This window comes from Sitophilus oryzae, unplaced genomic scaffold, assembly GCF_002938485.1.
Source record: "Sitophilus oryzae breed Bouriz unplaced genomic scaffold, Soryzae_2.0 scaffold_467_pilon_pilon, whole genome shotgun sequence".
NCBI lineage: Eukaryota > Metazoa > Arthropoda > Insecta > Coleoptera > Curculionidae > Sitophilus > Sitophilus oryzae.
This window is the reverse complement of record NW_022147048.1, coordinates 1,950,411-1,963,985: the sequence shown is the minus strand read 5'-3', so window position 1 is coordinate 1,963,985 and position 13,575 is coordinate 1,950,411. Positions and strand designations below refer to the sequence as shown.

The following is a 13,575-nucleotide window of genomic DNA, read 5'->3' as shown; positions in this document are numbered from 1 at the left end:
TTTGATAAGATTTTTTTTAAATTTTGTTAACAAGAATGATAGGGGTAGTTTATTTCAACCCCTTCCACTCATTTTAAAAAAGTGAGAAAATTACCAGAAAGTATGTTTTCACAACAGTAATGCTTCCATAAAATTTCATTAGTCTATCGTTTTTCGTTTTCAAGATAAAAAATAAAAACATTATTTTTCCGCCATATTTGTACCGCGATATCTCCCTAATGGTTGACTTTTGACCCAACGTTTATAAAGCAAACTACCCTTTATTTTGAACAAGGAATCACCCCCTGAAGTTTTTCGCATTTGTTTTGAAACACCCTGTATAATGTTATATATTTTTTTTATTTTTAGCCCTATTTCCCTGATTTCTTAGCAAACTGTATATTTGAAATTTAATTGGTAAACTCGGTTTTTTACCTTTAATGTAACTTTAGTATTTGCCTTATTATACAGGGTTAATCGAAGCGTTGTTTTAACGTTTTTTTTAAATTTTAATAATGTAAAAATTTTAGAAATCAATTTCCATCTAGATTTACTACCTTTATACAAATACCAGTAGTAGAATAAATAATAAATAACATAAAATACGCTCAGTAAAGACTGACAAATCCACAAAATTTCAAATCAAATTCAAATGTGTCAAATGAATCGTCAAACAGAACTGTCAAGGATTCCCACCCTAGAGTCCTTTTTCCGCCCACCATGCATGAATACATGGATAGCATTATGCTCCTTCCTTAGTCTTCTTATTCAAAGACTAAAAGTAAAAAATATATAACACTTTAAACTTGACGCAAAAATTCTCTGTTGCGTTTTTTGCATCTGCATCTTTAATACTTATTATATATTATTAATTGTATATATTGTTTAGATGAGCCATTCAAGGATACAGACCGTCCCCTAGAAATATTAAAAAGATGGGGCTCTGGACGTCTGGTGCTCCGTTACACAACCTTGAGTTCAAACGGTAAGTTATGATTTAATAAAAATAATTAAATTGTTTATTTTATTCAATTAAATAATGAATTTTTTCAACAAGATTTCGGTATGGCAATGGGATCACCTCTCTCTCCTTTGTTAAGTAATATTTTTATGGATGATTTTGAAAATAATACAATAAATAGTTTTTCAAAAAAGCCTGTAATATGGCTGCGTTATGTTGATGATATTTTTGCAATATGGCAACATAACGTTTCTGAAGTAGACATTTTCTTGGATTATATAAATTCTCGCGAATCTACCATAAAATTTATATTAAAAGTAGAGAGAGGTAATCGTTTGCCATTTCTTGATGTTTTAGTGTCAAAGTTTCAAAATAAACTAATTTTAGATGTTTACAGAAAACCCACAAACACAGATAGATACTTAAATTTCACATCTAATCACAGTATAAGTGTAAAAAAATGTGTGATAAAAGGTTTATATGATAGGACAAAAATAATATGTACAGACAACATTTCATTAAATAGAGATATAAACCACATAAAAAATACATTAATCAAAAACGACTATCCACCATATTTTATTGACAAAACATTAAACGAAATACAAGCCCCAAATCATAGACACAATGATAACAATACACAATATATATACAACTTACAATTCCATACACACGAGGCGTTTCGGAAAAATAAGAAGGATAGGAAAACAATATAACATACGAACATCTTTCAAAACACAAAATACACTTAGATCCATTTTATCACATACTAAACCAATCAATACAGAACAACAAACAAAAAATGTAATATACCAAATACCCTGTGAATGCGATAAATTTTACATTGGTGAAATATCTAGACCCTTAAATGTCAGAATTAAAGAACATAAAGATTATTTAAGAAAGGGAGATTTTCACAAATCTAAGATTTGTCAGCATTCTTGGGACACAGAATAAATTTTAATAACGCCAAAATTATAATGAAAGAAGCGATAGCCTCTAAAAGAAAAATAAAAGAGGCTTTTTTAATTCAATCTAATAAAATAAATGTATTGCTCATGCATCTGTAGATGTTAGTAATGTATGGCAATCGCTTCTTTGATTTTAAAGAAGATTACATAAATAAACATAACATACGTGAAATTTAAAAATAATCATACAGAAAGTTTGGGCTTTTTGGTTTTACCTTATTAAGTAATTATCAGGTAGTAATTGTTAATTTTGAAGTTTAACTTAATATAATGTCTTTTTAACAGAACGTCAACGATTTCTTGTAGACGTATCTGTTTTAAAAAGTGCAAGTTTCGAATAGTTCAATTTTAAATATTTTAAATAGTTTTTTTTCTGATTCTTTGAGTATTTTTTGCTTCCGACGACGGAAAGAGAAAACTTTCCGAAACGTTAAGCATTTTTTTCTTTGTTAGGCAAATTTTTATTACTGTAAACACAACTTCTGACAAGCAGCGTCCGTTTTAGGTTTAACGCAGAAGTGTTTACAAAAAATAACTATTTTATTTTGTAGATTTTTCTTGCAGTGCAGTGGCGAAAAACCCATAAGGATTTTTTTGGTTCGATGTAGTTCTTTATGTATCAAAGGAATTATAAGGGTATTAATTACCAAGAGGAAAGTTTCTGTCCCGAGAGCATATGGCTCGAAGGACAATAATTGCCCGAGGTTATATTAACATTTTATAATTCCCATTTGGCAAATACAATGGCAGTGTTGCCATTCTGTTCCCCAATAAGTAATCGTACACTTAACAACCCATATATCATCCGATCTAAATATTTATACAGATTATTATAACTCGACCATAAATATCATAACACGGATATACATCATCTGTGGAGTGGCCTGTAGCGTTTTTATGGCACAGGATAATGCTCCCTAGTGTTGGAAATTGCGAATCGGACCATAAATCGAACTCGAATGGTCATATTTCATCGAATAAGGAAATTCGAGTATAAAAGAATGATTTTAAGCCGTTACCGAGAAAATTAGTATTATGAGCTAACCGCTGTGAAGGCTCGTAGATATTCTTCCTTGTTATAACAGTAACTTAGAAAGCGATATCGGGTTATGCATCGGCTCATGGCATATAGGAAACCTCAAGTAAATTTTAAGGGTGCTGATTATTGACTCTTCTGTTGAGTTTAGAAAAAAATGACATTTTTTTAAAGTACTGGATTAGATCAGGCAACCTCTGCACTATGAAACTCTGTCGCTTAACCGTTTTTAAATCATACGCAAACTTAGGTCCTTAAAAAAAGTAATTTATGAAAATTTATGACCTTGGACGTGGAACGTTATTCAAATTTTTGTTGTAATATGATGGAAATATGTAATAACGATAGAAATTTTATGCAAAATATTTTTCTTTAGCTATTTCCGCTATAGTATCATTAATTTAATCATGTTGATTTTTTCTGTAAATGAATATTTCATGACATATAAAAATATTTTAAACCGAAAACAAGAAGAAGAACGAAAACTGCCTTAGTGAAAAATGGTTCCTAGTCAGAGACACCATGTATTGGGCATTAAACTACGCGTAATTACGCAATTTCACTTTAACACTCCTAAAACTTATCCTTTCGAAACATTCTTAATTGTAAAAAAACATTTAAAAGCTACATTATCTACCCGGTTTGAAATTGAGTTATAATTAAAAATACGATTTGGGCATCTTTTAACCGGCACAAGACACGAAAAATATTAGACGATCAAAATTATTTTTCCAAGGCCTGTTGATTAAAAATTAGTTTTTTTAACACAGGCATGACATTCTAGATTGATATTTAAAATACGATTTTTTAAACGAAAATGTCAAAAGTTGACATATTATTATGTCATTTTCTATCGAATAAAGTAGAAATATACCAAGGGTGCCATTTAAAAAATCAAAAGTTGTAGTAATTTCCGGTAAAACAGGAAGTGACCAAAAACAATTATTGAATACGTCAATGAGTTAGTAATAACATACCAAATCTCGTTTTTTTATTTGAAAAAATAAAAAAGTTATAGGGGTGAGCCACTTTTGAGACGCACCCGGTATACATGCTAGAGGCAGACTTATTTCAGGTGGCATTAGCTAGTTGTCGAAGATGATTAATCAATAGATCCGAATAATAGTTGAATGAGATGGGAGATATGGAATGACATGTTGAATAACAATTTTAGTGGTTAGGGGGCGGCGTATCCCCGGGTAGATTTCACTATTTAATTATCAATTTTGTCCAAATTAGTAAATGTTTGATTTGCTATTTTTATGTATAGTGAGAGCAGAGCCTGCTTGTCAATGATCAACTAAATGGATATTTAAGATGTATTTATATCGTGAGACCTGGTTGAGTATTGCGAGTAAGCTCCAGGAATACAGTAAACAAATTGACTTAATTTACTAAAAATTTTTGATCGATAATTTGTTTTTAGCATCAGTATCAATCCTAAAAATATATCCTAATTAATAAATCCTAAATTGAAATAAATCTAAATTAATAATAATATAAGTAATTAGCGTGTACCAGCGACTTCGTTCGCGTCGAATTAATCATTTCTAATGATGATGATAAAGCAAAGCAAGAATTTCCATTAACATACAAACTGGATAAAATTTTCTCACATTTATGTCAGCATGAAAAAAAAAACAATATGGCGATATTATTATATAACTTGGTAATATATGAGGAGTAGTTTCCGTGGGAATTTGACTTTTGAAAAATCCGTTTACCAAAAATAAGCTTTTTACGTCAAGCACTAAAGTGGCAGCAGAACGTCAAGCAGAATCGTGGTTAAGAAATTACCCAACTTTTTGAAACACCCTGTATGATTTTTTAAAAAATTTCAAAATATGTAAAAAACCGAATAAATTATGCTTGTCCAAGTGTTTTCCCGAAAGACTGGCCGTTTTTTAAATACCAAATATTGTAATATTTGAGGGGCGTTTGTACCCTCTTGGAATTTGAGATTCGAGAAACCCCTCCTTCTCGAACCTCTACACCCCACAGTCAATCCATTTGCCAAAAATCAGTTTTAAACGTCAAGCAGAATCGTGATTACTCAATGGTCATATTTTATGAAACGCCCTGTTTAAATTTATAAAAAATCTTAAAATATGTAAAACAACAAAATAAAATATACTTGTTTAAGAGTTTTTCCGAAAAACTCAACGGTTTTTAAATAAAAAATATTTTAATATTTGAGGGATTGTTTCACCCCCTTAGAATTCGAGTTTCGAAAAATCCCTTCTTATCGAACCTCTACACCCTAAAGTCAATCTGTTTTCCAAAAATCAGCTTTTTACGTCAAGCGCTTTAAGCAGGATCGTGATTAATCAACGACCAGATTTTGCGAAACACCCTGTATACATTTTTAAAAAATCTTAAAATATGTAAAAAAACAAAATAAAATATACGCGTTTAAGCGTTTTTTCGGAAACTTGACCGTCTTTTTAATAAAAAATATTGTAATATTTGAGGGGTGGTTTCACCCTCTTGGAACTGGAATCCCTTTGGAACTTTTTTGGTTTGAGCAGGCTCGTGATTAATCAGTATGTCAGTCACTTAAGAATTTTATATATTAGTATAGATTAATAAATTTAATCCTAATTAATCTTAAAATACTTTAAAACAGTATTGCCAGAAGTTTCAATAATTTTTGATCACCCCTCGTAAATTTTTTATTGAATCATAAATCTAAAACCTAATATTAATATAAAGTTTTCAAGAATATTAAATGAATAATTTCAATGCAATAAAGTAAAATAAAATAAAAATCAGCTTTCTGTTAAATAAGAAAATTAAAATTACGTAAAATGTCCATTCCTATATACACAACAGCTATTATTGTGGTTATTATGTAAACATGTATAGCTTGTATTACAAAATTTCTTAAATAACCTCAATCCTATTCGACTCTCCAGTGCGCTAAGAATGTTTGGGTAAAATTCCTAAAAAATTCTCCGCGTTCTACCTTGACATTTGTCTTAATCGTCGTAATTATGTCAATGTGGATTTTCATTTGCATGAGATCAAAACCGGCAAACCATTTATAAACATGTATACAGATTATCTCTGGTCGCGGAGATTGCTAGATTGTACCGGGTGTGCATGTTTCAAATAAAGGTATTATTTTTTTTCTACAATACCACGTTCAAAACGGTTAATTATTCTTATTAAATTTCGCCGTAAAGCTTCTCCGTAAGTGAAATAAATTAGTGATTTCAATTAGCGTAGGATTTAGTTCCTTTAATTTCAATGTGTAAAATTTGGTTATAATAATGGTTTTATAATTCGGAAACTCTCTATTTATTTATCTAGTAATGCTAAAACACTCTATTTGAAAGTCGATTAGAGAAAATAGTATGATTCATTGGCAAGTAATGTAAATATTTACTATCCGGTAAAATTGTGATGTAGGAGGAGGCTTAGCTTGCCGGAGGCGAGTTAGTAGTTGATAGGCCGGCCGGCTGTTGTGTTGTGTTTTGTCATAGGGCTGATATTTGGAGGTTGAAAGTCTTTTGACTATAAACGTTGCATGTACTGTAAGGCAACGGGTCGTTTGACCAGAAGAAAACCTCTTGTGACGTCTTGCCTTCGAGGTTGGTCTTGAGAGTTTGAGGTCTCCCTTATCTTCTCGATTGACACGATGCGGCGTTGGGGTAGTGAGGTACCCCTAGCCTATTCGATTGGGATGCGAATCTCTTTAGCGGCAGAATTGCGTCCGGGGGAAGCCCCTATACTATTTCAGGTGACACTAGCTAGTTGTTGAAGATGATTAACCAATATATAACCGAATGATATTTGAATTAGATGGAAAATATGGAATGGGATGAATGAATGGAAATATGGAATATGGATGTTTACGAAACAATATCGATTGGCACAAATCAGTTTTCAAACAGATTTCACAGTCGTTCGTGCGTAATAAATCTGACCGCGGACACTCTGTACAGGGTGGGTCAAATTCGACGCTTTTAAATGGAAACACCCTTTTCTATAGGAGATAGACGAAAACTAATATCGGTGTCTGGAGCTCAATTTTTATCAAAAACATGATGGTGAAAACCGCACATCAATGTTTGTTACCGTTTCGGAGTTACGGGGTGTTTCTCAAAAATGTGCATTTTTAACAAATCGCTGTAACTTTTTTCCTATGGAAAATTTTGTATTTCTATGAAAACATTTCCAAAGCACCTTTTTACGTAGAATTTAATGGTTTAAGTTTACTTAATTAATTATTTTTTATTTGGGACACCCTCTATATTTTTAATTAACTGAAAAGAATTTAAAATTACCTTTCCAAAAGTATAGCACACTTGATATTTTGTTATAATCCCCTTCGAAATACAGAATTTTTAAAAGTTCGCCTCTTTTAACTAGTAGGGTTTGGACCCCTTCTTGATGATATGCCCTTAATGGAACTCGAAAATATATTTTTCCAGCAAGAAGACGCACCGCCTCTGAACGATGAAGTTATCAGCAAATTTTTGCAGCCAATTTCAAGATTAATTGAATAGCTAATCAAGATCCCAGCCGTTGGCCGTCGAGCCCACCTGACTTAGTGCCCATGGATCTAATCCCATGGATAAATTTGCGGAAGAATAAAGGTTCCTTATTCTTCCGTATAATCTAGACAAGAATTAGAAATACTTAGCAGTTATGAGACGATATCTTTCACCCCCACTGAGTTAATGAATTCCGCGAGAAATGTTCAAAAACTGCCCCGTCTGTCCATAACAGAAGACGGTCGATATGTCGAACACCTGTAGCAAAATCTCATGTCTTGTTTTCCTATTTATTTTTATTGTTATTAGATATAGTTTAAATGTGTTGATGTTGGTTGAATATATCTTAAGTTGATATAAAATTCTGCATCTCTCATAGAAAATATTATTTTCGTTTTAATTGATGCTCACAGCTAGAATTTTTTTGCATTACAGTCAGTGCCATTCAAAGCTTACTTATTTAAAGCGGGCGAATTTTTATATACTCTATATCTCGAAGAGGAATCGAGCAAAATATCAAGTGTGTTATATTTTCGGAAAGGTAATTTTAAATTCTTTTCAATAAATTAAAAATATACAGAGTGTCCCATATAAAAAATCAAATTTTCTGTTGATAATTCTTAAATTATTTATTTTAAAAAAATTATACTTAAACCATTAAATTATACGTAAAAAGGTGCTTTTGGAAATGTTTTCATAAAAATACAAAATTTTCCATAGCAAAAAAGTTACAGCGATTTGTTTAAAATGCATATTTTTGAAAAACCCCCCGTAACTCCGAAACGATAACAGATATCGATATGCGGTTTTCACCATTATGTTTTTGACAAAAATTGAGCTCCAGACACCGATGTTAGTTTTTGTCTATCTCCTATAGAAAAGGGTGTTTCCGTTTAAAAGCGTCGAATTTGACCCACCCTGTACAAACGGCTTTCGCTTTTTTCGGTGTAAATTGTAGATAATCGAATTATAATGGTATGCAAACGAGGTGCTCGTAACTAGTTTGATGAATTTTTTATGGTAATCGAGTTCAGTAATCTATAAAAGGATTATTGAAATATGGAGTTATTCGATTTTAATTATAGTACCGCCAGGCATACATCAATAACATACATTTTTAAATGATTTGAAAGAAAATTTACATTTTTTTTGTAGTATTGTTACTTTATTCACCCTGTTTTAGCAATATTATAGCATTGCGTTTAGTGAAATAAAGAAGGATTGGATGTTCTTTCAAAACCTGATATAAAAAAGGCAGGTTGGTATTTAAAAAAATTAAGTTGGCCTCTGTATCTCTCAAATTATCAGCTAATTTGAATCTAATCTAAAAATACTTTCAGATAGCCCTAATAAAGTGGCTATGAGAATGCGCTTAGTTTTTTTTGATTTTCTAAAAAGTAACGACAGGTAAAAATAAAATTGATTTTCAAAAAAATCCTTTTTTTTTTTAAACTCAGCAATCCTTGAAATTTTTAAAACTTTTTTGATGGCATCTTGGTGAACATCCCAATGCGCAACTTTGTCCCAATTTAACCGTCTTCGTATCTATGTGTGCGAACACAGTGCAAACAGGTTTGCCGCTTACTGGTAGTCACCGCCAATCTGGGCACCTATTCTTGACATCGTTCGCAACTTTGCGTATACGCATCACGTGTATTGTTATAAACAGGGTATCCCAGAAATAAGTGCAAGTATTTTAAAGGGTGGTAGATCTCGATAAAAGAAACACATTTTCTCTTTATCGTTTTTTAAATAAGTCCAAAATAATCGAGTTATTTTACTTTGAAAATTTCCAAAAAAAATTATTTTTTGCTAAAATTTTGAGAACATTCTTCTTCATGTGCCTTCTCCTCATCGGAGGTTGGCGACCATCAATTGGAATTCTTCCCTGTTTTGAGCCAAACGGATAATTGCACTGGCCTCACCTATATTAAACCACTGGCGCAAATTCCGCAACCAGGAAAACCGTTTACGCCCGATGCCTCGTTTCTCATTCAATCTTTCCTTCAACGATCAGCTGTAGGAAACTATATTTGTTATTTCGAAAAATATGACCAAAATATGCTGCTTTCCGTCGTTTTATTGTAGTCAATAGTTCTTGGTCCTTACACATTCTTTCCAATACTTCGAGATTTGTTTGAGAACCACTGGATCTTTTCTGGATTTTCTTTCTTGTAAATTTAATCTACTACCTATGTTGCCATATTATCAAGAAATTATTTTTTTTAAATAAAAACTAATAAAAATTGCAAAAAATTTTTCAAAAAATTCCGAATTTGGCGTGTTTCTGGGGTTGAACTATACTACCAGTTAAGTTAAAATACTTGCACGTATTTCTGGGACACCCTGTATATGGGTACATAGTAGCGCCGCGCCGTCTCGCGCTTATAACCTTGAAAAATTAAAGCGTGTTATCAAATCGGCTAATTCACAGTGAAAGCAGGTAGGCGCCGTCAACCAGCGTTCATCGGCGTTCTCGCTTTTACCGGAACGAAAATTTATTTATTTCTGCTTTTGCATGCGAAATATGTACGCACAGAGGGGTATTAAGAACTAAAAGTTGGCCAAAATTATGTTTTATGATTTTTGTGCTTTTTTGCTAGTAATATTAATTATTAGAGGAGAGGGTGCTAATATGGAACCCCATTTTGTTTTTTCTACATAATATAAATTTTTCCTCTATTCTGAAACTCTTTCCACCGATCAAATAGGGCCATTCTGTGCAAAACCAAGCAATTGGATGTGTATGCTAGAACAAGAAAATAAATTGTATATTATAGACGATATTTGAGCGAGGATGGGTGTTATAGAGTAAAGACTATTTCGTTTAAGAATCTATTTAAATCAATGTTTTTTTTGGCAGTGGCAAATATTGGCAAGATTTTTGTACATATTCCAAAGCTGGAGACTTTAAGCACTGAACGGATACTAATTTCCATGCGGAATATTGCCGAATAGTCTTCAACCTTATAAAAATGCCTCTGATTTTTTAAATATAAAACATTATAAAGAAATAGAATAGAAGGAAACGTTTCAAAATAAAAATATGGCATAAAACAGGACTTGCCAGCTGGCTCTGTATCCATCATGACAGTTATTATAAACAATTTGCAAAAAAAGCACTACAAACAATTCCACTATTTTATAATCTTAGAAATATTCAGAATACACTCAAGATAATTCTTACTTATAATTGAAATATATTATTTATTTGTTAGTCAACTTACGACTTAAAAAAAGCTAATAAACGTGCTTACATTTAGTATTTATAGATTTGTATTGAGTTAAGATAAGAAATGGAAATAAAAAAATATCACTTTTGGTCAAGTTTATAGACCAAATACCCCTATGTGCGGCGCCGGCGCGGCGGGCGCGGCGGGCGCGGCGTTTGAATATGGTTAGGTTAGGTTAGGTTAGTTAATCAGGTAAATTTCCTCTTAATTAACTACTTCCGAACCCTGCTCGCATCTCCGAAAAAGCCATATAACAATACACGTGATGCATATACGCAAAGTTACGCATCACGCGTATTGTTATATGGCTTTTTCGGAGATGCGAGATGCGAGCGATATTTGAAGATGCGCGTGATCAAGAATAGGTACCCGGAGACGGCGCTGGCTGCCGGAAAGCAGAAACCTGCCTCCACTATGTTCGTACCCTATTACGGTTTCCGAGATACCAATGCTCGTACGCCGAATTTGTAGCACCCTGTATATCTAATAGCGTAAAACATAGACGTATATTTTTCACAATAACGGAGGTTTTTTCCTCTTTTTCGTCATCATATATCAACCACTTGCGGGTCATTTAGTTTTCTGCGTTGATCGGTTTTTTTTAATTTAATGAGATTTGTCCGTTTTAATGCGGAGGAGATGAAGAAAAATGCGGAAACGTTTTACGGCTACCTTCTAACTGTAGAAGGATTTATCGTCCTTTTGTGTGAAATTTTATGGGCGTTGATTTATGTTAGTTGCTTTTTTTGTTAGTTTGTGGTATCAATCAAATAGAGAAATTCTTAGAATTTATAAAGCACCTTTTATACTGCAGCTCTTGTCAAGAATAATCGGTCGTTTTGGGTAAGGTTTTCCTGGTCTGTAGTAAGTAAAGTGATATTATTTTCCTCGATAGTAGTTATTTCTGCTTCTTCACTTCTTGGTATTTTTTGGGGTGGTTCATCACTCTACAAATTACAAAAAAATATTACATCACGATTAATCAAAGTAAAGCAAACAAATTATTAAAATTATAAGCTTTGGTCACATTTTGAATTTTTTAATACGACTTGAAGTTCTAAAATTTTTGTAATTATTTACAGAAAAAAATCGATACCTATATTCTTATTCTATCTATAGTCACGCATGCATTATCTAGACAGGTGCATTAGGTAAATGTCTCTTACCTTCAAATATAGCAAATAAATGCTCTAATTTCCATTTTTTTAGAAACTCCTTTTAAGAATCCATATATCACTAATTTGTTATACGATATGCATTTAAAAAGCAAATTATGCAAAATTCCAAGTGGAAAATTCCAAGCAACAAGACCCGTGCGTACTATGATGTGCCTATGAAATGCGACGTGCGACTGATCGGACTGCCGACTGATTGTATATACCAAAGACATCTAAATAAAATATATTTTTATGTCTATATTTAGATGTCTTTGGTATATACCGTCCTTCGTCATCGTCTTTGCGTGTCGTTATTATTTTTCATCAAAAGAGTATTTAGCTATTGGAAAAATGGCCATGTTATCTTAAAACAAAGTAACTTGCACTTGGTTGAATGCAAATAGATTCAAGAGAAATTTTCGAATTTATCAAGAGAACAAGTTTTCTTGAGTTAAGAGAGTTTTTCTTCAGGCAAAATATTTTCTTTTACGCTAAAATAAATTCTCTTGCCACTAAATTTTTTTTTTCAAGGACGATGACGACTTTAGTTCAAGTCTATCTTTTTTATCAGTGTAGGGCCACGATCATAATATACTGGGTTTTTCTCAAGAGTGGTTCACCCTATAACTTTTTTATTTTTTCCGATTAAAAAGATATTTGGTATGTTAGTATATGACATAAATTAGGATTGACTGACGTATTCAATAGTTTTTAAATTTTAAAAATTTAATTTTTTAAATGACACCTAAGAAATGACACTCTGAATAGAATGGCATATCATATGGAACTTTTGACATATTCGCTTAACAAAATCGTATTTTAAATTTCAATCTAGAATGTCATGGCTGTTGAGTTTTAATCATTTGCTGATAATGCTAACATGGTTAGCAAAACGCGCGTCCAGTGTAAAAGTAAAAGTGTTTTGGTGTATTGTGGTGATTTAGTGTTTTATTTTTTTAAAAAACACCAATTTTAATCAAGATGCCTTGGAAAAATAGATTTGATGGTCTATAGTTTTTCGCGTCTTGTCCTGGTCAGTTAAAAGATGCCCAAATCGTATTTTTAATCATATCTCAATTTTTTCAAACGGAACGAGGGTGGCCCATTGGCATATTTAGAAAAAGTATTTTTTACGAATAATTTAGTTTGGTAAATATTAAAATTGCAATCGCAGGTTACAGTCATTGCGATTTAAAAATCGCAATCGCAGTTTCAATTGCGATTGAAGAATCGCAGTTTTGCTCATCTCTACTACCTAATATGTTTTTCACGTTTCCTTTAAATGTTCCTGACTTTAAGAAACAATGGCTGCGATAACGTTAAATAACGTTAAACATAACCTCTTTATATCATACCTCAGAGACTTGGGACTTGATGGAAAACGTATAAGGCTCATCAGTAATTTGTATTGGAACCAAAAGCTGAAATTCGTATACATAGCGTGGGTGTAACTGAAGATTTTGGAATAAAAAAGTGGGTAAGGCAAGGGTGTATTCTGTCTCCAATGTTGTTCAATTTATATGTGAAAAGAGCATTCACTGAGTCAATCTCCGCTAGTCTCATTGGTTTGAAAATAAATTGCATTCCAATTAATAATATCCGATATGCGGATGACACAGTGATATTGGCAGACAATGCAAATGGTTCAATAACCTGCCTGTCAACACGTACTTAAGTCGATAGAGCCGGCGTTGATGGCAAGGACGTTCGAGTCTGGACCAGCGGATAAATAAAAAAAT

General features: G+C 32.3%; 1 protein-coding gene across 2 annotated transcripts in view; it reads left to right on the top strand.

The window, feature by feature from the left end:
• The window catches only part of LOC115886095 (apoptosis-stimulating of p53 protein 1), a 451,411-nt gene that overhangs the window by 47,633 nt on the left and 390,203 nt on the right, over window positions 1-13,575 (top strand). For both annotated transcript variants that reach the window (XM_030905146.1, XM_030905147.1), the window contains one exon: window positions 869-964. In XM_030905146.1, the coding sequence (XP_030761006.1) occupies window positions 869-964 (96 nt within the window). The remainder of the gene's footprint in view (window positions 1-868; window positions 965-13,575) is intronic.